Source organism: Dermacentor silvarum, chromosome 1, assembly GCF_013339745.2.
Source record: "Dermacentor silvarum isolate Dsil-2018 chromosome 1, BIME_Dsil_1.4, whole genome shotgun sequence".
NCBI classification, from domain to species: Eukaryota; Metazoa; Arthropoda; class Arachnida; order Ixodida; family Ixodidae; genus Dermacentor; species Dermacentor silvarum.
In genome coordinates, this window is record NC_051154.1 from 224,441,645 (window position 1) to 224,463,015 (window position 21,371).

At 43.9% G+C, this 21,371-nt stretch overlaps 1 protein-coding gene across 1 annotated transcript in view; it reads right to left on the bottom strand.

Annotated features, from left to right (window-relative positions):
* LOC125942081 (uncharacterized) overlaps positions 1-21,371 on the bottom strand; it is a 79,077-nt gene that overhangs the window by 26,073 nt on the left and 31,633 nt on the right. Inside the window, exons 2-4 of the mRNA XM_049660005.1 lie at positions 19,390-19,907; positions 9,425-9,580; positions 6,907-6,968 (exon numbers count right to left, since the gene is read on the bottom strand). Of these exons, the coding sequence (XP_049515962.1) occupies positions 9,461-9,580; positions 19,390-19,907 (638 nt within the window). The 3' untranslated portion in view covers positions 6,907-6,968; positions 9,425-9,460. The remainder of the gene's footprint in view (positions 1-6,906; positions 6,969-9,424; positions 9,581-19,389; positions 19,908-21,371) is intronic.

Consider the following 21,371-nt stretch of genomic DNA (forward strand, 5'->3'; position numbering starts at 1 on the left):
GAAGCAGAGGCCAAAGAGGTATGTTGCCTCCACCGACAGGCCATAAAGGTCAAAACACTCAGCTTCAGCTGAACCCCCAGGATCCTCTTTTCCCCGGACACGGCCAAGCCACGTAAGGTGAAACGCGATAGAGTCCAACCCTCGTGTGCTCGGGTACGTGGTGTCGCAACACACCAAACGCCTGCTGACGCAGACGCCCCTGCGGGGGTCAGACATTTCAACTGTGTATGGGTTATATAGAGAGATTTAGGTTACTATGAGTGATCACTTGTTATATGTTATATGCTATGTATACATTATGCAAATTTGTAGTTTTCATTGATTATAACCGATAAATTTTTGCCTCGAAGCCGTCAGCAAAGTACTTTTACCATACGAAAAGCTGCAAGACCTCGAGGCATTCAATACCTCAGGCTCCTCACGTATGTGATGGAGCATGGTGGTTTGGATTGCATTACACAGTGTATAAAACCTGGAGATCAGCGAGGTATTTAAAAACTCTGTTGACCCTAAACATAGGGTCATGGGATAAAAATAATGCAAAGTGAGATGGTATGTTATGTGTGTAAAATTCTTTAAAACGCTGTACTCTTGCTTGGTGAAGTATTCAATTAAGATGCATCCAGACTGTGAGTTGCTCTCCATATTTTTTGCATATGGGTGGTTGTGTGCCTGTTAACAGGCATATGTGTGTTAAGTATGTGTGTCCTATGTGTAGCCTGCACAGTGTGGTTTCAGTTAGTTTTGAGACTTTTTGCTAGAAAAATTTGCCTAGTTATGGTTTTATTGCATGTTTTGTTTTCCGTTTCTTTATCCCACTGGGACTGCCAGTGCTGGTTCAGCCGGTTATGGATATAAGTTTTAGTATCTCAACTGTATAGATGTCAGTAACTTCGTCACCACGTAGAGCAGCTTCTCTAGCACTCTGATCAGCCGTCTCGTTTCCTGTTATGCCGCAATTCCCCGGTACCTATCACGAGGGAAAGTTCTTCATTGTAAGCATCATAAATGGATTTTAGCAGGTGATTAAAAACAGGGTTCTCCCCCACCTTTCCCAAAGCTAGTGCAGTTACGACACTTAGTGCATCTGTGTAGATAAAAAGCTTTTTGTATCCTATGTTGCCATATATGATCCACAGCCAGTCGAATTCCATATGCTTCCACAGTGAATATACGCAGTTTATATTCAGAGTCTTTGAAATATTATAGCAGTGACTATGTGCAGCGCATGAAACTGCCATAACCACCTTTCAGGCGTCTGTAAAAAAGGACGTTGCATTGTACTTGTCTTCCAGGGATAGGAAGTGTTGCATAATAGCCTCGTGTGGCATCTTTTTCTTATCAAGTGCTTTAAAGGACATGTCACAAAGAACTGGGCGGAGACATGAAGGAGCAATGAGATCACTACGCCCAGTTTCGTCGAGATCTGAAAAACTAAACCCAAGTGTTTCGGCAACAGTTGTGATAGCCAAAGGGAATGGCTGAGCTAGTGATGGCGTATTTACGTACAGCTGTTCCAATGTTTGATTATTCATTAGTGCTCTGCACGGGTGTTCCCTCCAAACTAGTATGTTGAGGGCATATGTAATTCCTAAATATGTTCTCCGATACACTACGGGCCATTGATTAGACTCTGCATAGAGGCTTTGAACAGGGCTGGTCCAAAAAGCACCAGAAGCTAGCCGAATGCCTAAATGGTATATGGGGTCAAGCATCTTTAACATTGTTTTAGACGCTGACTGAAATACTATGCTGCCATAGTCCATTAGGGACCTCACAAGACTATTGAAGAGTGACAGCAGACATTGCGTGTCAGTTCCCCAGGAATAATTAGTAAGGATCTTAATGAAGTCCGTTGATTTTAGTCATTTTAGTTTTGAATTCTTGATGTGTGGGGAAAATGTAAGTTTGCTGTCGAAAATGACGGCGAGAACTTCATGTTCCCTTTTGACCGTCCCTTTGCATCCATTTAATTCAATGGATGGATTGGGGTGCAGGCCTTACTTTCTTGTAAATAGTATGCATGTTTTTTCTGTATTAAAGCGAAAACCATTCTCATTTGCACATTTCGATAGTCTTTTTACACTAAGCTGCACTTGGTGCTCACATCTTGCAAGATTTAACGCTCACTTGCAGATCATCTACATAGACCGAATAGGCGATTGTTGGCGGTACAGAAGTTCGAAGAGAATTCATTTTCACAATAAACAGCATACAACTAAGTACACCTCCCCGGGGAACACCATTTTCGTGCACAAAGGTTCGAGAATGTCTGTTTCCTATGCTCACTCGGAACTTTCGGTCGGAGAGGTAGCTCTGTATGACATGGAGCATGCTTCTGCTTATCCCATATGCGGTCAAATCTTGCACCATGTCATACCGCCATGCTGTGTCGTATGCCTTTTTGAGATCAAAGAATACAGAAAGGCAGTACTAATTATGGACAAAGGCGTCGCGTATGTACGATTCGAGAAGGACCATGTTGTTGGTTGTAGATCTACCGGCACAGAAACTGGCTTGGAGTGTATCTAGTTTTCCACTGTATTCCAAAAAGTGTATGATGCGGCGATTCACAATTTTTTAAACAGTTTGCATAAGCAACTTGTTAAAGCTATCGGACAATAATTTGCAACCATAAAGGGATCTTTGCCTTGTTTGAGGATCGGTATAACGATTGCCTCTTACTCGCCGTGGTTGCTCAGTGGCTATGGTGTTGGGCTGCTGAGCACGAGGTCGCGGGATCGAATCCCAGCCACGGCAGCCACATTTTGATAGGGGAAAAATGCGAAAACACCTGTGTGCGTTGATTTAGGTGCACGTTAAAGAACCCCAGGCGGTCCAAATTTCCAGAGTCCCCTCTACGGCATGCCTCATAATCAGATCATGGTTTTGGCATGTAAAACCCCATAATTAATTTTTTTTATTTTAACGATTGCCTCTTGCCAACTGTTGGGAAACAGGCAGCACCACAAATTTTATTAAAAAGGCCCAGCAAACACTTAAGTGTCTCTTTCGGCAGTTTATTTAGTGTGTCGCAACCACGGAGTAAGATAAGACAGGAGCGCCGACTCCGCTCGTCTGGAAGGGACACATTCTGAAACGCCGGTTCCTGTTTCACAGCGTGTTCGCCAGATGGCGCATACGAATGAGGAAAAACTCTGCAGCGGAGAGGCGGGCCCAACAAACCGAAGGAGCAAAGGCGCAGGAAACACTCTCGCGGCGTCTGCTTGCCTATCCGTTTTGTCGCCTGCTCCGCGCACGCCCCGACGCCTGTAGCGCACATAGCTCTTGCGGTTCATGGAGTGACGTTAATTAGCAGGAGAAACAAGTCATGCATTTACTTTATTTAGTTTACTTTATGCAGGGCATTTGTCAGGTGGCCTGCATGGAACTTTACAAGGCACAGGAACAGAAAATAAACAAATTACAGAAACTAAGACGGAAAGAAAAACTATAGCAAATGGTAAGGCGATATAATGGCAGTTTGGGTGGTCTCAAGCAATGACAGACGACAGCGAAAAGAAGCCTTTAATGCAAAGCTAACGTTTATCACTCTTTTTATGATGCTTCGCTTGCTTCTTTGTTTCTCGCGGTGCTTTTCGTGTCGCCCGGTTCTCTTGCGAGCAAAATTGCCGCATTTTCATTAAAACATAATAATGCGGAATTCCTGCCAGTGTTTCCTGCTTATTATTTCACAAGAGAAGCTCTGATTATGTGTCTGCATAACTGGGGGAATCATCTCGAAGGCAAGGCTGAGAATTTACAGGGTAGCCAGCCGGTATTTACACTGGCTAACCTCCTTGTCTTTCTTTCCCTTTCTCTCTCTCTACATTACGGCATGTCTCTGGACAAGGAAAGGCACCTGCACTGTGTGTAGTTGTAGACAAATTTAAATTGAGCTCCTCCCGTCCTTCCGTATTGGCGTCTTCTGGTTTCGCCTGGCATTCAGCATCATTGAGCTATGCCAGGCTTCCCTAAAAAAATTGAAGGAACTGCTCCGCTTCGAAGTCGAGGCACTTTCTTTACATCTAGTAGGTCATCTCCTTTGTCTTTGCTGAAGTAACTATCAAAAATAAGCTGCTTCTCGAAGTGTCGTGCACATATTTTGTCCATTGCTATAAGCGCTGCTTACTTTCAGGAGTTTTTTGACGCTACTGGTGCAGTAGTTGAAGATCAGATGGCGCGGTGAACAGCGAAAGCTTCTCGCGTCCTTTGCCATACCCAGATTTACAGCCGGGAACAAAACACTGTCCTGTTGCTCAGTCTCTTCACGCACAAGTATCAAGATACCTTGTTCCCTCACACATGAATAAACATATTGCAGACATGGTAAACAAAGCGAGGAAGATGAAAATTTCGCACCTTCGCTTCCGCGCAGACGTTGAGTGAAAAACAAGTACTTCTGTTGTGTCTTTTTGTATGGCATGATTTATCGTCTGTTTCCTCTAAAGACATGTAAAAATGTTTTGCATAAGTGCATAAAAGCACTACCGCGTGTTTATTTGCGTTTTTATTATTTGTGCGCATATATTTTTTGTGCTTGATTGCTGTCACATTGACGCGGACGAGGGCCCACGTTTCTAGCAGACGACAAGCTCTACGCGTGCCGCCCTGCCGGTTCCGCGCTGCCGTCGTCACCAGCCTTCGCCACTCAGCGCATGCGCACATGGAAGCAAGCTGTTGAATGTTTTCCACGCGCCTCGTCAGATGGTGCTACGCGATGACTAATTTAGTGTTACACGGTTTGTCCCGAGCGAATGCGTTGCGCGGCGGCGGAGTCGGCGCTCCTATTTATCTTACTCCGTGGTCGCAACTAATCTAGTCCTTACCCGGAGCTTAACTTCGGCAAATGTTTAGAGCGACGTTTAGTTCGTGTATTGTTATAGTGCTGTTATAGCCCTCTTGACTTCGTTTATGGGAAAGAAGTGGTCTGCGTTCAGCCTGTTTTTTGTGCACTAGAAATTCTTTCGTATAGTAAAGTGAACTAAAAATGCTTTCAAAATGCTCACCTAGTGTACCAGCTTGTTCTAGTGTGTCGCCAAGATTATTTACCAATGGGAATGGGCTAAAAGCTTGGCCCTTAAGCTCTCACACCCTCGCATAGACCTTCTTTTTATCTTCATATGAGGTTATGTGTGATATAGATAGTTTCTCCAGCTTTCTCTCTTGGCTTCACGCCGGATGTGCCTTCCACTAGTCTTTACTCACTTGAAAGCGATTAGATTTTCTGTGTTGGGTTAACACGAAAGCTTACCCCACGCTTTATTTTGCCTCTTTTTAGCTATTTCACACTCGCGGTTCCACCACGGCTTGGTATTAACTTGAGTGCATCCTGTTTACATGTTGGACTCTTGGGTCGCGTTTAATATGTGTTCCGTGAGAAATGCATTCATTTCCTCAATTTCTAAGTGTATGATTGAATCACATGAGAGAACAGAGAGTTCTCTAAACTCATTCCAATTGGCAGTACTAAATTTCCCCTTTTTTTGGGTAGACAAGAAGATCGAGCGCATCTGTAGTGGTCAAAATTAGTAGAAAATGGTCACTTTGTTAAGGATGTTTTACTACATTGCATTCTTAATATGGTAGTAGTGATGAGGAACCTATGGTAAGATCAACTGAAGAAAATGTGTGGTGTGCTGAGTTATAAAATGTGTTTAAAAAGACATGCACCTGTTAAAATAAGAAAATTTTCTATGAGCCGTCCTCTAGAGTCATAACGTGGGTCGCCCCAAAGCGGATTGTGGGCGTTCAGGTCTCCGAGTATTATGAAGGGTTCTTTAGATTGGTCTATTAGGTTCTCAAACTCAACCCTGGCTAGATGATGATTAGGAGGGATGTACAAAGAGCAAATCGTTACCAACTAGCTAAAGAGTATGGCACAGATTGCTACACTTTCAACTCATGCCTGAATATTTAGATGTTGACAAGCAACTGATTTGTGTGTAATTATAGCCACTCCACCTGAGGGAGCAAGACAGTTATCGCGGTCTTTCCGAAATACTACAAACTGTTTTAGAAAATTTGTGTGGCAGGGTCTTGAGTGTGTTTCCTGGTTTCCTGAATACAGAACACTTTTGGTTGGAATTCAGATAGAGTTCTTTTACATCATCTAAATTAAATTATGGGGTTTTACATGCCAATACCACCATCTGATTATGAGGCACGCCATAGTGGGGGCCTCTGCTTTAATTTATACCACCTGGGGTTCTTTAAACATACACCTAAATCTAAGTAAACGGGTGTTTTCTGCATTTCGGCCCCTTCGAAATGCAGCTGCTGTGGCCGGAATTCGATCCCGCGACCTCGTGCTCAGCAGCCTCACCCCATAACCACTGAGCAACCACGCTTTTACATCATTTAGATTATGAATAAGGCCTCTGACATTCCATTATAACATTTGTACAGCCATTGCAGCTGGAATAAGTGGTTCTGTATTCAAGATTGTACAGCTATGTTACTGGCCCTTTCACAAGCGCAGTAACTCTTGAGAGTTTTCCTGTCCAGGCACACTCTAACGAGGCACGCCGATCCTTTGGCGCCGTTGACGCTCAAGGGCCTAGGGTTACCTCCAGAACATTTAGGAACAACAGAACAGGTGAATGCCCGCACAAAGGCTCCGGGGCACGCACCTCCATCCTCACAACCTAAATTTAAAACCTCAAGCCCATGAATGTTCCCAACTTCGCCACCAACGATATCTGGCTGCTGTGGCTGGGAGTGGAACCTGCAAGCTCATGCTCAGCAAGCAGAATGCCATAACCAGTCAACATAGCCCAGATAATTTTGACAAAGACTGTATGTGCATTCATTTGCTAATAAAATTTCTGGCTGCCATATTGCACAAACAATGATTTACTGTGCTTTTCCGACTTTGTCAGCTGCCCCTGTAATTTGAAAACTTACCTCAAAAAGCGTAACTCTGTTCTTGGAAGCACTATCAGTGTGCCATAGTCGACAAAAAGCACCTGCATGAAGACCACAGCTTTGCCTTGAGAACCTAAAGGCAGTTTGTACAAGTCGCTTAAAGGAGAGTGTTAACAGTGACACTGACATACACCAAACTCCCTACAACTCAACGCTGGTTGGCGTTTGTCATAATTATGGGCTTTAGAGACTATTAACACACGCGAACACTCCTCCCACAGGCAAGCTAGAAGAGGGCTTATTATGAGTAAAGAATTAGGGAAGGTTGGCTGACCTGGGATAAAAGAGTATGCATGCCATGATTCATGTAATTTTTGTTTTTCTATTTAAATGCTAACCTCACCTACAGAAATTCAGTTTTAAAGGGGGAACAGTGCATGAGAGTTAACTTTTGAGTGCTGGGACGGTATTCTGTAAGAGTCTACCTAGTGGACTATCCGTTTCGCCATTTCGGCGACCATTGATTCGCTGCTGCTTGACGTGCAGGAAGGTGCCAGCCAGTCTCCTTCCTCCGCGTCAAGCAGCAGCGAATCAGCGGTCGCCGAAATGGACAGTCCACTAGGTAGACTCTTACAGAATACCGCCCCTGGCCTGATTTTAATGAAATTAAAATAGTATGGTTGCGCCATTAATACATTCTAGAATTCGGCAACAACTGGTGAGTGATGGTGGTTTGCTCGTCTTCTTGAACACCAATATAAGTAATATTTTGCTAACATACTCTTCAATGTTAAAAGAACTTAAAAATACAAAATTGATTTATATGATACTAAAGCACATGCAAACTTGTAGCCAGAAACATGGCAGTGGCCATGGTTCAGCAGCTATGTTATACCTCATGTCTCAGGCAGATGCCACAGCTGTAGAACCCTAAACCGTGAGTGTGTTTCGTGTTCCCTCGTCACGGTGCATGTCATGTTGAAGTGCAAATATTGCATGTGCAATCTTGACTCCGCAACTCTGTCAGATTAATCTGTGTTCCCCAAATTCCTCAGCTTGAAACACTTTACATGAGACCAGTATGCACACATACAAACTTTAGTGATACGCGCTCGTGGTAGTTGCCAGCTGATAACCCACAAACCCCGCTTCCTCCCGCGTGCTGCCGTCAGTGCAGCCTGTGCGCATCCTCTCGCGGAAGATCTCCGTGTATTCGTTTACAAGTAAAAACATATATCAAGAACGAGCTTCCCGTGACAGCATGCCGCACTACACCACCACCGGCTAGGCCTTAACAGCGCCATTTACACTCAATGGGATGGTTTTATCTTTTTGCACGCTAGTTTCTAAATTAAACGTGATATTAAGCTAACCTTGCCTATGCCCTATTTTCTCCTCTGCCCATTTTTTTTCTTCATGGGTGGTGGTGGGAATCTGTGGGCCAATGTTGAGGTTTGGTGCAGAGTCAACGAAATGCTTCGTAGTGGCTGTAAGGCACTAGGGAAGTGGAGGAATCACCTCGCGAATGAAAGTACGGGCATAATGTCCCGTCGTATGCTTCGATTCCAAGAGACACGCGGCTGCTTGGTCTACATGTTTCACATGTGCACAGCCTTTGAAAAATGTGTAGCACCTCGCTTATAATGCGGAAATTTGCCACTCCGGCAACTAATGCTATAAGTGGTCTATGCTGTATTAAAATTGGAGTTTACATCCCAAAGCAACTCGGAGGTTATGAGAGATGTTGCAGAAGAGGGGTCCAGATTAATTTGAGTCACCTAGAGTTCTTGTAAACCTAAATCACAGTACACAAGCATTTCTTCATTCCACTCTTAGCAGAATGTGGCCATGGCAGCCAAAAATGGAACCTGCAGCCTCATGCTTAGCAGCACAATGCTATAGCCACTCGGCCACTGTGGCAGGTCTTGTTCTTTCCTGATCACTAAATGTACTTCTTCCGACGCATACCAATGAGTGTGAGATATGCATGGCAGAACTCAGCTGTAGACAGCTTGAACTGGCTGCAACAGTTCCGGTGTGACAGAAATTTCAGTATCAGTGAAACATCACAGCCTGCGAGTAGTCATAATTTTCATTCTATCTTTCTGCACACTACCGTTTCTGAACTATATGCAATAGTGCTTTTGCAGTGATATGGTGCAATTTTGTGTTACTAGTACATGTGCATTATCGTGCTTGTATGAGCTACAATGCGAAAGTGTGTGGCAAAGTAGTTGCATATTGAAGCTCATATTGAGCGTGATAGCACCAGTGTACCTTCACACTCCCACCACCACCCAAGAAGAAAAAAATGGGCAGGGGGGGGGGGGAAATAGGGCATAGGCAAGGTTAGCTTTATATTCAGAAACTAGAGTGCAAAAAGACAAAAAAGCCCATCCACAGACAATATAAACAGCCCACTGAGTTTAGATTTTTAATGACTTAGATTTTTAATGACATCCTAAATCCACACTAGATCTCATACAAGACAAATTTTAATTTTCTACCTAGGCATCCTGGCTTTTTCTTTTAAGGCTACTGAATGAAGAGCCCTTACCTGGCAAGTGCTGCGGTCAGGGTCAAGGGAAACCACCTATGCTCGGTGCCAATCGGAATTGCTTTCATTGTAGGTATATGATGCTGCACAAGGCATCCCCACATACACCAGCTTCTCATCAACGAAGTAGTCATAGGATTGGGGTCCGTTGTACACCTGACAAGGGGACAAAAGAGTTAACGAAGTCTTATTCTGTCAAGGACACCAATCTAGCAAGTCTGGCAAGGACACCAATAAACTTTAACAGGATGCAAAAACACGCCAGTTACAACTTTGGAGGAAAAATAAAAAGGTCACTTCAGCGGTTCCTACTAATGGCCCAATAGATGATGCCTACAACTTTACAGCCTTGAGCTATATGCTCCAGTTCAGCATCAAACATACTTAGCTATCCCTGCCTTCTGGTAGAGAATAGAAATGGGCCACAACATCAAATTTCTGAGCCTGAATTGTGCCTCTCACCCTTGGACTACTGGTAGTTTAGTGGACATTTTGTGCAACTGTTTCTTCATCGTCGCTTTCTTCCGACACCGAATTCATCAATAGCTTACAAATCCGTTCGTCTATCAAGTGCAGACAGACTTGCCACAATGTTTTGCCATGGCTGTCCTGTTGGGACTGGGCGACAGGAAACCGAGACGTTTGCTCCACCTGCTATTACAAATTTAACTACAAGTTTTAGGTGTTTGTACGACCTCTATATAGATGGTACAACAGGTACGCGATGTCCACATTTGCAAGAGTTGTTCCTTCAGAGGCAGGTAATGCGCTGAAAAGACAAAACGAGTATACTCGGGAGTGGCAGTCAAAAGGTTAACGTTAAATTGCATCCATTACACAGGAAATTGGCAAAATTTGACCCTGATGTCATCAGGAAGCATGGCAGAAAGCCGTGGCAGAAAAGCGGCACACAAATTACATCACCTTCACCTAACGAAAAATAAAAGTGGCCACGGTGAGGATTCAATACTCTGCCCCACCACCACTGCTACCGCTCCGTAGCTGAGTGCGCCAACCACTGCGCCACCGTTGCAACAGGTGGCAGCAATGATTATCTCTCCGAGACTGTGTGCGTGGTTGGGCACTGCCAGGTGTGAGGTTCACTCTGTGGCAGAGCGAGCGTCTGCGGAGCAAGCAAGGCAACCTGCAGCCGCCTGCTCTGCCTTTTGTATTGTTGGGGGACCCACAGATACCCCCGCCGGAGGCCATGGATGACGACAACAAATAAGATGCAACGCGCTTTAAGTACCCGTTGGACGACAACTACGACATCCCCCCAGAGTATAATAACCCAATTAATCTAGTGCCAACACCATGGTGCCACTCGAAAAATTACTGTCATCACTCTGCAAAGTGGTGTCATCGTGCTGAAGAATGGTGTCATCAAGAAAGAACATTCAACGCAATGTGCATGAAACACTTGTTTTCATACATGTTCATAACAGCCATACAGTCTCACATGCCCATCTGACAGGAAATTTAGTGTCACTTTGTGTGAGTGCACTTCGCCGTTAGTGTCATTCGCAGGCTATCACAAGAAAATGTTTAGCGACACTTGCTGTGTAGTGCACTTGCTTACAAATGTGTTTGACAAACTCACTTCATTGTGCTGAAGTGTGCAGCCTTGATAGCAGTTCTTCAAAAATAAATAAACAAATACTCAATGCAGAGTCGACACTAATTCTAAGACACAGAGTTTGCCATTTTGACTGCATTTTGAATACGCTGCTTGCCTGTATTGGTTTGAAATTAATAAACGTGTTTTGAGATTAAAGTACTTCTATTTTTATTGCACAGGCTGTTGTAAAGAAGCACTTCTTTCTGTTATAAAACAGTAACCGTTCCTAAACCTCAAAATGCTAAAAATCATAAGCCCTATGACTTCATAGATCGTCATTGTCACCAATCTCAAATGACACCGTTTTGCCGTCTAGCACTGTGCCACCAAAGTGACACTAGCAAGAAAAAGTGCAATAGCTTGAAGTGTCAATAAATTTGCCTGTCTGATTGGGTATTAATCATGGTGGTGCTGAGTAACATACTTAATATGTATCAGTTGCCAAATACTGTATTTACAAATTGGACTAAACAATCTAGTCAGAAAGCATGAAGTCAAAAAGTCCAGAACAGCAAGGGTGCATATCGAAGGGCACTGATAATACGAGACATTTTCCCCAATCATAGACCTAAATTTTCTACAAAGCCAGTTTGTCACAAACGCGCTCCCACGTCAATCGACAATTCTGAAGAACGTTGATGGGCAGGTGTGCAATACAACATCATTGATGAAGACTTCCAACTCAATTAAAACAGAGGATGCTTTAGCTTCAACTTCAACTATTCGATTCGAAGGACACTTACTATTCGAAATATGCGGATCCTCAAAAATTGCTGTTGTCAGTTCTTTAAGTCAGCTTTGCCGCAGTACAGCGGTGTTATGCGGCAAAGCATATAACGCATACTGCGGTGAAGCATACTTGCCCTTACAGTGAAGGATGTCAAAAATAAGAAGGGGCACTGTAACGGGGTCCCTGCTGGTGCTTATGGCTACCCGACACTATGAGCTCAAGTAACAACACAGTGCTGCTTCTTCATGCATCTGTACAACACCAGCTGCCAGGTGGAAACATCTGTGTCTGCTAAGTGACTAAAAACATGCTTTCTAAACTAAAAATTTGGCAAGCAACGAGCTTAATTGGCAATGTTTTTAGACCCTTGTTCTAAATTAGTTGAATACCACCAGGATGCTTCGATGTCAAACTGGATTAAAAACCTCGCTTTAGAAGAAGCAAGAAATATTTCAACACCAAAGAACCCAGACATGTCTTTAACAATGAAAGCTACTGAAAAGGCTCCTTCCACATCAACACTGCCGAAAGACTTCGATAGCTTATCAACGAGCAGCAATTTTCACTGCCACAAACAAGCACAGGTTGAAAGGTATTTGCATGATGAAATTTTGGGATTCTTGCACACGTACATGGGGGCCTCGGCATGCTGCTCTCTTAGCTCTTGTTTGTGCGTGACAGCATGAGACTTTTCGTTTTAGTAAAATAGCGGCTACTAGGGATCCAGCTATAGCATAGGCTTTAGTGTACTAAAATACTGGGAAGTGTGCCGTCCGAGGCACGAATGAACAAAGGCGAGGGGGCCGCTTCTGCGATGACGCCGCGACATGACACTGTCCTCAGCAGGCATGCTACAACACATTCGCTGTCCCATACGCACATTCCTGTGTTCAGCGAGTTAATCATCTCACCGGCTGTGAATGAAGCCTGCAGTATTTTGTTTTGTTGTGCATTTCTTGTGCAGCTAAAAGGAACTACTGTGATACAGCAGAATTCCAATCAATTGACAGAAAGGTGGGGGAAGAAGCAATTCAAGACCTGCTTCGCACTGGGTAGCAACTGTGGCTGCCGTTCAGGTGAAAAAGCCCTGTCAATTTTTCATGCTGCAGACGAGTATGATTCCCGCGAAGACATTGAAGGGGGGGGGGGGGAATCCATTGACAAAGGAAGTGTCATCTATGAACATCACTTTGAGGCTCAAATTGTACAGCATGCATTCTAGAGAAAGATTGACAGTGAGGTTGTTGAGAACACCCGTGCTCGGCCAATTTTCCCGTATGACTTTTCTACTAAGTTTCTGGACTCTCCGAAGTACTCGCTGCTAAAGAAGTGGAAAGAACCATTTATTTGTGACCAGGTATTTTCCATGCCGAAATGAAGGCGACCAAGTTCTGTGCAAAACGAAGCCCGTAATATGTGTGGCGTTGACACAAATGGCCTCACCAATGTACAATACAGATGCAAATAATGCCGAACAAACATTTGAGACTCAAGTTCCCTCATCTCGGTCAAAAATTGCTCTCCTGAATGTATATTTGTGTATGCTGAGTGCTCAATTGATGCTGCAGAGCCCAACAGCAAACTAAGCATGACTGAAGTACAGAGGAGGGGCGAGAAGACTGCAATTGGGAAAGTATGTTTGAGGGTGGAAAGGTGACGTGAGGAAGAGGTTCCAACACAGGGTGTTGTGGATACACTAATTGACAGTATGAGCAAACTGCTAGCTTCTGTACCCTGGAGAGGGTGTAGGGCCTTAAGTTGACAACTGTCCTTCATTCGATGAGAAATTACTTGGAAATCCTTCCTTGGTGTCAAACCTATATACAGTGGAATCTCGATGATACGAATCTCACGGGATCACGAAAAATATTCGTATTAGCTGAAATTCGCACCATTGAAACACAATTAAAAATAGCTAAATTAAGGGGACGTGGGGATCAGATCGCGAAAATCGCGAGAAAAATCGATTTTTGAAAACCACGTGTTTCGGTATCTGCAACGCCTAATCTACGCTGCATCAAAATGGCTTGGCTGAAAACGCACTAAAAGCGGCCAAAAAAATATTAATTCATCAGTGCGCAGGGCAAGAAAACAGCTTTAAATCGCGCAAAATCACCGCAGTTCACAGAGACATATCGTATTTCCCTCCACCGAGTGCCGCCAGCTTGGTATCGTTCGAAAGCTCAAAATTTCGACGCACAAACACAAAAGAAGCATGGGTCTGCGAAGGTAGTCACACGGGCCCTCCGATGAAAGCGGGCCTCCGATTGGCTGCCGTGCTGAAAGGCGTCTCTCCATTGGTTGCTGCTGTGGCAGAGGCAAGATGGCAACCGCAGTTGTCTGCTTAGTAAACCATGCCGGCGTCTTCACTTGACACGCAAATTCGGATTACTGAGAGCTCCCAGGTTAGTGATGGATCGTCGCTCATTGGAGAATAAATTTTGGACGACGCACGCCTTCGGAATACGGAAGTGCAAGCCACCTACGGGAAGAAAAAATACGGCGATTAGCGGGAGAAGCGGAGGAACACCCGACTGAACGTGCCACGCTGCCTTGCACCGTGTACGTGCCGCACTATCTTGCACCGTGCGACTCCAGCAGAGAAACCGGCAATCACCCTGTGCCATCGGCACCGATAACACAGTCGACGGAAGACGCGCCAACGGAGGCTCCCGCGCCTCGGCATATGGCCGCACGAATCAGCCGAGATCGTATCTCGGTAGACATAGCTCGCTGCGACAAGGCAAAATGGCGCAAACACAAAGAACGCGGCTCGAAGCACAGCAGCCGTGCCATCGGCCGGATGGTATGGAGAAAAGGAGGAAAAGCACAAAAGCAACAAAAGCGCCACCGCTTCAAACTCTGCGCACCCAGTCGCGGCCTCCGCGCTGTCCGGCGCTGCGTTCGCAGCCTCCGCACCAAAAGAGAAAGGGAGAAAGCACGTGACTGTGCGCTGTTCTCTTTGGCGGCCGTCGGTGGGGCGGCGGTTATTCGTATCAACCAACGCGGGTCGACAATCTATTCGTAACAACCGTTCTCTAGCACATTGCAAAGTAATGGGGCTCGGTCGGAACCACAGGAAAATTCGTATCATCCGGAAATTCGTATTAGCCATGATCGTATCATCGAGATTCCACTGTAACTTAGCAATGTTTCTTAGGCACCAATATTTTCATGAAAGCATCAATAAACCTGTCAGGCATAACTGAAGTGTACGTCTGTTACATGAATTGCATAGCTGCACATAAGAGGCCGAGTATCACATTCACTTCTAATTACATGTGCTTCTAGTCACATGTGCTAGAATTCTAGTCTGATATGAAGCTTATTTTCAATGAGGGAAAACACGATAAGGAGCTGAAAGAAAACACAGTTGGTGAGAGGTATTCCGACGAGTCTTTCTGTTTGCAGCTAGTTTTACAAATTCTAGCTCGCCACTTACTTCCTTCATTAGGAGTATCTTTGCATGTGAAGGATGCTTTTTATGCTAACTTTGACAACGTTCCCGTTTTTTTTCTAATTGGCTGCTGCGACACTAATTACTTTTAATTTGCCGCAAGTTTCACGAATATGTAGACAAACTGTGTTCCAACTTATTTTCAAATTTTTCATTTACAGAGGCACTGATAAGCAGTTTACATAAAAATGTTTTAAGTATACACTTTACAATCTGCATTTTCCCGTCTGACTTGTGTATCTTGTTCCGTGTGCGAAGCAAGAGCTGCATGTAATGCAAAACCGTGCAATACAGCTTATTTACGAACAACAAAGCAAATCCATGTACAGAGGAACCTTGTTGATACGATCTTAATGGGAACCGGAAAATAAAGCGTATCATTCGAAAATCGTATCATCCAACCAAATCGTATTTTCGGGAAAAGAAAAAAAATCTTATCCCGAAAAATGTATTAAGCAGAATCATGTAAACGAGGTTCCACTGTATAGTAGAATAAACTCGGAAGAAGGCATATCTGCATCTACCAGGCAAACATTTTTTTATATTGTTTGTATGTATATGTATATGTATACATATGTATGTATATGGGTACTCCCATGTACTAAAAGCCCGTCGTGACACGCACAAAGCTCCGCAAAGCACGTTCTACAAACAGCTTGCATGCTGCGTACATATCGCCATGCCACACTACTAAAACTCTCTATTGTCTCAGTATTCCCTGCGGCGGCAGTGAAATATCGTTATATTAAAATATTATTTGACGTACATGATGTTCTATGGACAAGAAGTTATGAAAAATAAATACTTTGTTATATCGAGGTATAAGGAAACATGGTATGGCAAACTTCGCAAAAAATTAATTTTTTTCTTCCTTAGAGATTCGCGGTGATGCTACTTTGGACTTGTGATTTGGAGCAATTTTTGGAGCATCAGAAATTTCATTTTGGAGCACGTTGGAGCAGGCAATTTGGCATTTGGGAGCAGCTTGAAGCAGCTGATTTTCCATATCCTGAAGTATTTCGAAAAAGAGAGTTGCAATTTACATTCAAATACCTGAATAATTTGTACATTCTTACGAGAAGTTTGGTAAACGTTTCCATCCATTGCAGATCTCGTGGAGAAAAAAAAATGCTCTTATGTGCATGCGACACACATACAAATTTATTGTTTAAAATATTGCTAGTTTTCCCAGATGCCATTCGGAAATATCCAGAAAGAGAAATGATGGGACACATTGGCGGCATGCAGATATTATAATCTGTGGGGATGCGCGACTCTCACGCGTCCCCTGATGTTGTTTTCCCCGCATGTCTCCTGCGGTCCGGCTTCACCGCGTGGCTAAGTGCTGGCGGTGGTCGTAGTGGTTGCGGCGCGTTGCGAGTGTCGCGATGCTAACGCCACCGAACGGCGGGGTGACTTGGGAGCGAAAGGTCGAGGGCGCTTTCTCTTTGGCTTGGGATCGGCGGCCAACACGCGCGAACGCTTTTCGCGCGTGCGCCGGCCCGCTTCGCGCGACCGTCGCGCGAGGCTAAGAGCACGACGCCGGTATGGACGAACACGGATCGTTCGAGCGCGCCACCGTTCGCGTGACTGTACACGTGAACGACTAGGCGATGGCGTCATAGCATGGGGCGAACGTATTCGCTCGCTATCGGGTCACGGTGAGTCGGACTTCCTTGATTTGTCGCGCGCCCATGTGAATGTTCTATTGGTTGTAATTCGGCTAGTGTGTATTAGTGTAATAAAGGTGCAATAAATGCCCTTTTGATTGTTTACACTACTGTGTTGTCGTTCCTTTGTCCCAAGAGCATGTGTGAGACCCCACAAATCACATGTCATGCTGCGCATCAAACAAGCTACTAGCTGCGTTTACGGAGTACATAACGTCCACCGATAAATCGTCAATTGAAAAAAAAATTATGGGGTTTTACGTGCCAAAACCAGTTCTGATTATGAGGCACGCCGTAGTGGGGGACTCCGGAAATTTGGACCACCTGGGGTTCTTTAACGTGCACGTAAATCTAAGTACACGGGTGTTTTCGCATTTCGCCTCCATCGAAATGCGGCCGCCGTGGCCGGGATTCGATCCCGCGACCTCGTGCTCAGCAGCCCAACACCATGCATAGCCACTGAGCAACCACGGCGGGTAAATCGTCAATTGACCTTGAAGCCACGAGCCTCAGCAGAAACCGCACTTTGCCGTCGAGCCACCTTGCAAGGCAGACGCCGCGTCAGCGCCGTGCGTGGCGCTGTGGCGAGACTAAAGTCACAGGTTCCAGTGACTTTAATCGGGACACACGCGCTAGTGCTATTTCGTCTCCTGTTTGCAATTAAGGTTGCAACTAAGGCTTGCCCTATCATCACGTTGAACATTTTAATTCCCCGGTGGAACAATTGTCGGCGATAGACGCTGCCGTCAAATCCGAGACTGTTTGGCGTAGTTGGGCGCAATTTTCGTCGATTGTATCAGGATGGCGCAGTAAATCTCATTTGGCGAACTTTGGCGCAGTTGGCACAGGAGTGGAATCACTGGATTTGGATTCCACAGTGTTTACTGAACATTGCTGACTGTGTCATTTAGTGTGCACAATTTATTTACACGGAAAATTACCTTTTCTAAAACCTAGGCAGTCTCCGGCCATGCCCCCTTTTACACATATAAGTGATCTGTATCTCTCCTGTGATTAAAAAAAATCCGAAAGAAAAACACAGGCTTCCTTTATGTTTAACGGAATAGTTATTACTCGTTTGGCAACAGCAAAAAGCTGCTTAGCTTTCCAATTTTAGCCACATTCTTAAGACGCTGCCGGTATCACTTCAAGGCCAATTATCTCAAAACATCAATTTTTGCGTCGTTTAACCCTTTTTCTCTGGAACCACAAAAGATAGAAGTATTTTCCCCACTACCAAGGGAGAGTCTACTGAACTAGTATTATGGAAAATAATGCAGGCAATTTTGTCTGACAAGCTGTTTATTGACCATTTTGCCTGGAAAATTGGAAGGGTCCACTAAAACAAAAGCAAAAAAGAACTAAACTATACATAACAATATTTCTAGTTAGGTCACGATAACTACAGATAGCTGAATACAATGATACCAACATGAATCCTCTAAGCCTAGCAGATCCCGAGAAAAAGGGCCACATGCATAGGCTAAAATACATGGGAGGTATAGGGCCTACCCTGTTCCCTTAACTGTACCTCTGTATTGTGGAGGGTATGTCGTAGGGCAGGCTGGTAGGTACGTTGATGACCTGGCCCAATAACACATCACGTCATTAAAAAAAAACAAGGAATACACACATCTGCCTGCGCACTTTAAAAGCTGCAAGTGCGTGCCATGATTTGATCAAATAAAGATAATGGTAGAAGCAGGGACACCGTTGGCACATTAACTTTTGGAAACCTTTTTCATCACGCTGAAGGGTGGCAATTTCATCTGCGACGCATCTGTCATCTTGAGAAAGGGTAAAAATAGGTTGCTGGAAAGGTTAAACTGACAAGGTCCTTGGTTCTAATAAAGAACAAGCTAAGTTTTTTTTTTCTTTTGACCACCCATGGTGGTGTTTGTCTTCGCACTTGTGAAGATTTTGAACTGCCCTTTCACTTCCAGAAATCGTTAGTGAGTGCTAGTGCTGTTTTCTGTGCTCTTTTATTTATTTAAACTTAATTCTAGCTTTCTGAAGCATTTAATGTGTGCAATCTCTTGTGTAATAAAAAATGGCTTCTCTTCATCAACCACAAAAATCACCAGCTGCATATCACAAGCAGAAAACAAAAAAAGTTGTAGAGGACAATGTTGCAGTCTGCAGCTGGCTGCTCGACCACTCCAGAGAAGGGCGTTTCGGACTATACCATCAAAATCGGTATATAACACTAATTTTGTCCCCTTTAGATGTATTACTAGGCGCCGTTTAAACAGTTGTGAACTTGATTACCAACTTTCTTCTCTATTTAACAATTTTCAACTATTTTTTATTAAAATATGGACGGTCTAAATAAAAAAATCTGCTTCCTACAGACTAGATTTTTACTTTCTTTTAGAGCGCAACAAGCCTCATCAAAATCAGTGCAGTGTTTTCCGAGAAAAAATTTCTCCATCTCCATGTATTAAGATAGGAGCCCTCTCCCTTAAAAGAACAGATAAATTTTAAACTCACCGAATACACCTTGTTCATGAGTGCTTCCAGACGAACCAAGGCATTGGTGTCTTTCCTTTGGATGTAGAAGTGGTGTACATTATATATTTGTGACACATACACAACATAATGTTTCCCTACTTGCAGGTTGTCCACCTGTGGATATTGGTTTTTGGACATGAAAAGTGGGGGGCTGTTGACATGCCCTATTGTAGGCATTGGAGAGGTCATTGCTTTTATAATTATTTGTTCCAGTTCATCAGAATTAGTGCTTTCAGTTGTTTCTGCATCTTTGGCTATCTCTGCATTTTTATATGCTCCAATGCCATACTTGTCCCAGACAGTACTGGTTGGTCCTCCACTTTCTGTCTCCTGGGCTGTTTCAGTTGCCCGGGCTGTGTCGGTTGGCCGGGCTGTGCCAGTATCTTCAGGTGCTCCTTCAGTTCTCGTCGCACCAGCAGTTTTAATCGATCCAGCTGCTTCAGCCTTCACACATGCCACTTGCTCGCTGGACTCCGAGCACTTTAGCAAGAACTGCCCTGTGAACAAGCGCAAAAGTAGTCATACTTTTAACAAACAGCTCTGGGATAATGTTGGCAGCTTGCCTACAAAGCTAAATGCAAGCTATTTCTTTATCATGCGAGGACTGGCAGAATCTCATTACAGAATGTGAAAAAAATAAATTTTAGAGTATTAAAAAGCCGCAAGATAAACCTTCAGTATACTACAACGTTCAACAGGGACAATGCATTGAACAACATGATTTTGTAACGCAGTTGTCACTAGTTTTGAAACAGCACAGAGACTACTTGCATAGATGTCAAATCAAGTTTTGTGGCATTAGCATTAGCTGTGGTAATCTTAGGTAACATAAGGCAACCACCCAAATGTGTGAGGCTTGTGTTCCTTCTTACAATAAATAATAAAGTGAGAACTCCGTCTTTTCTCTACATCCTGGAATAATACCATCAAATAATGTATACATTACAATTCCCCATCCTCAAAGAGAATTACTTTCTGTGCACTGCAGGAAGGGTCCTCAATTCTCTACATTTACTTTTACAAAGCTTTAGTCTCAATTTGCCAATTGATTTCATGACACCACAGTCCTGGCAAAAAATTTGTGATGTAAATCTTCTTGATACAATCTTCACAGGAACCGGAAAATAAAACACATCATCCGAAAATCGTATTATCCAAAGCAAGCTCCAAAAAGTATGAAAATAGGTGTACTCGGTGACAAACTCAATAGCAAAGGTTCGTGTGGCGTTTAGTGATGCTGCTCCGCATAACCTGTTTTGCATCACTCGACGCCACACAAACCACAGCAAACGCTCTTTTATTCAGTAACGTTTAAATAGCTCATCAGTTTGCGCAGTTCTTTCTTCTTTTCAATGTCCGTAAGAAAGTTATTCTAGAAAAAAGAAGCCAATGTTTCCTCACTCAATTGAGCAGCGGCACACTGCCAGTCAGTGTGGCCGCACTGCCGCAGCACCGTTACAAAACCACCAAAAACCACCACCAAAAAGCTAAGCCTGCCACTGTGGCCTTTTGAGGTCTATAATGGATCTCAGAAGTTGTTCGAAGAAGATGTTAACCCTTTACTGCATGAATCACAGTGTGCCACAGCAAGCGTTTTTACTCCAGTGTGTCTTAACACGTCGTTCAAATATTATTAAGCTAGTACACTAGAATATAAAGCTATGAGTTCTAGAAATGCCAGTAAAAGCCCGTTTCTGCAGTCATATTTATCCAATTTGAGGTGAAAATACGATCACAATAGCCGTATGAAAACACATTGCTCCTATGGTAACGTTGGTCGGGAAAAGAAAAAAAGAAGAAACAAAGTACCCTGAAAAACATATCGCGCAGAACCATATATCAACAAGATTCCGCTGTAATCTAAACCACCAAAAAGCTAAGCCTGCCACTGTGGCCTTTTGAGGTCTATAATGGATCTCAGAAGTTGTTCAAAGAAGATGTTAACCCTTTACTGCATGAAT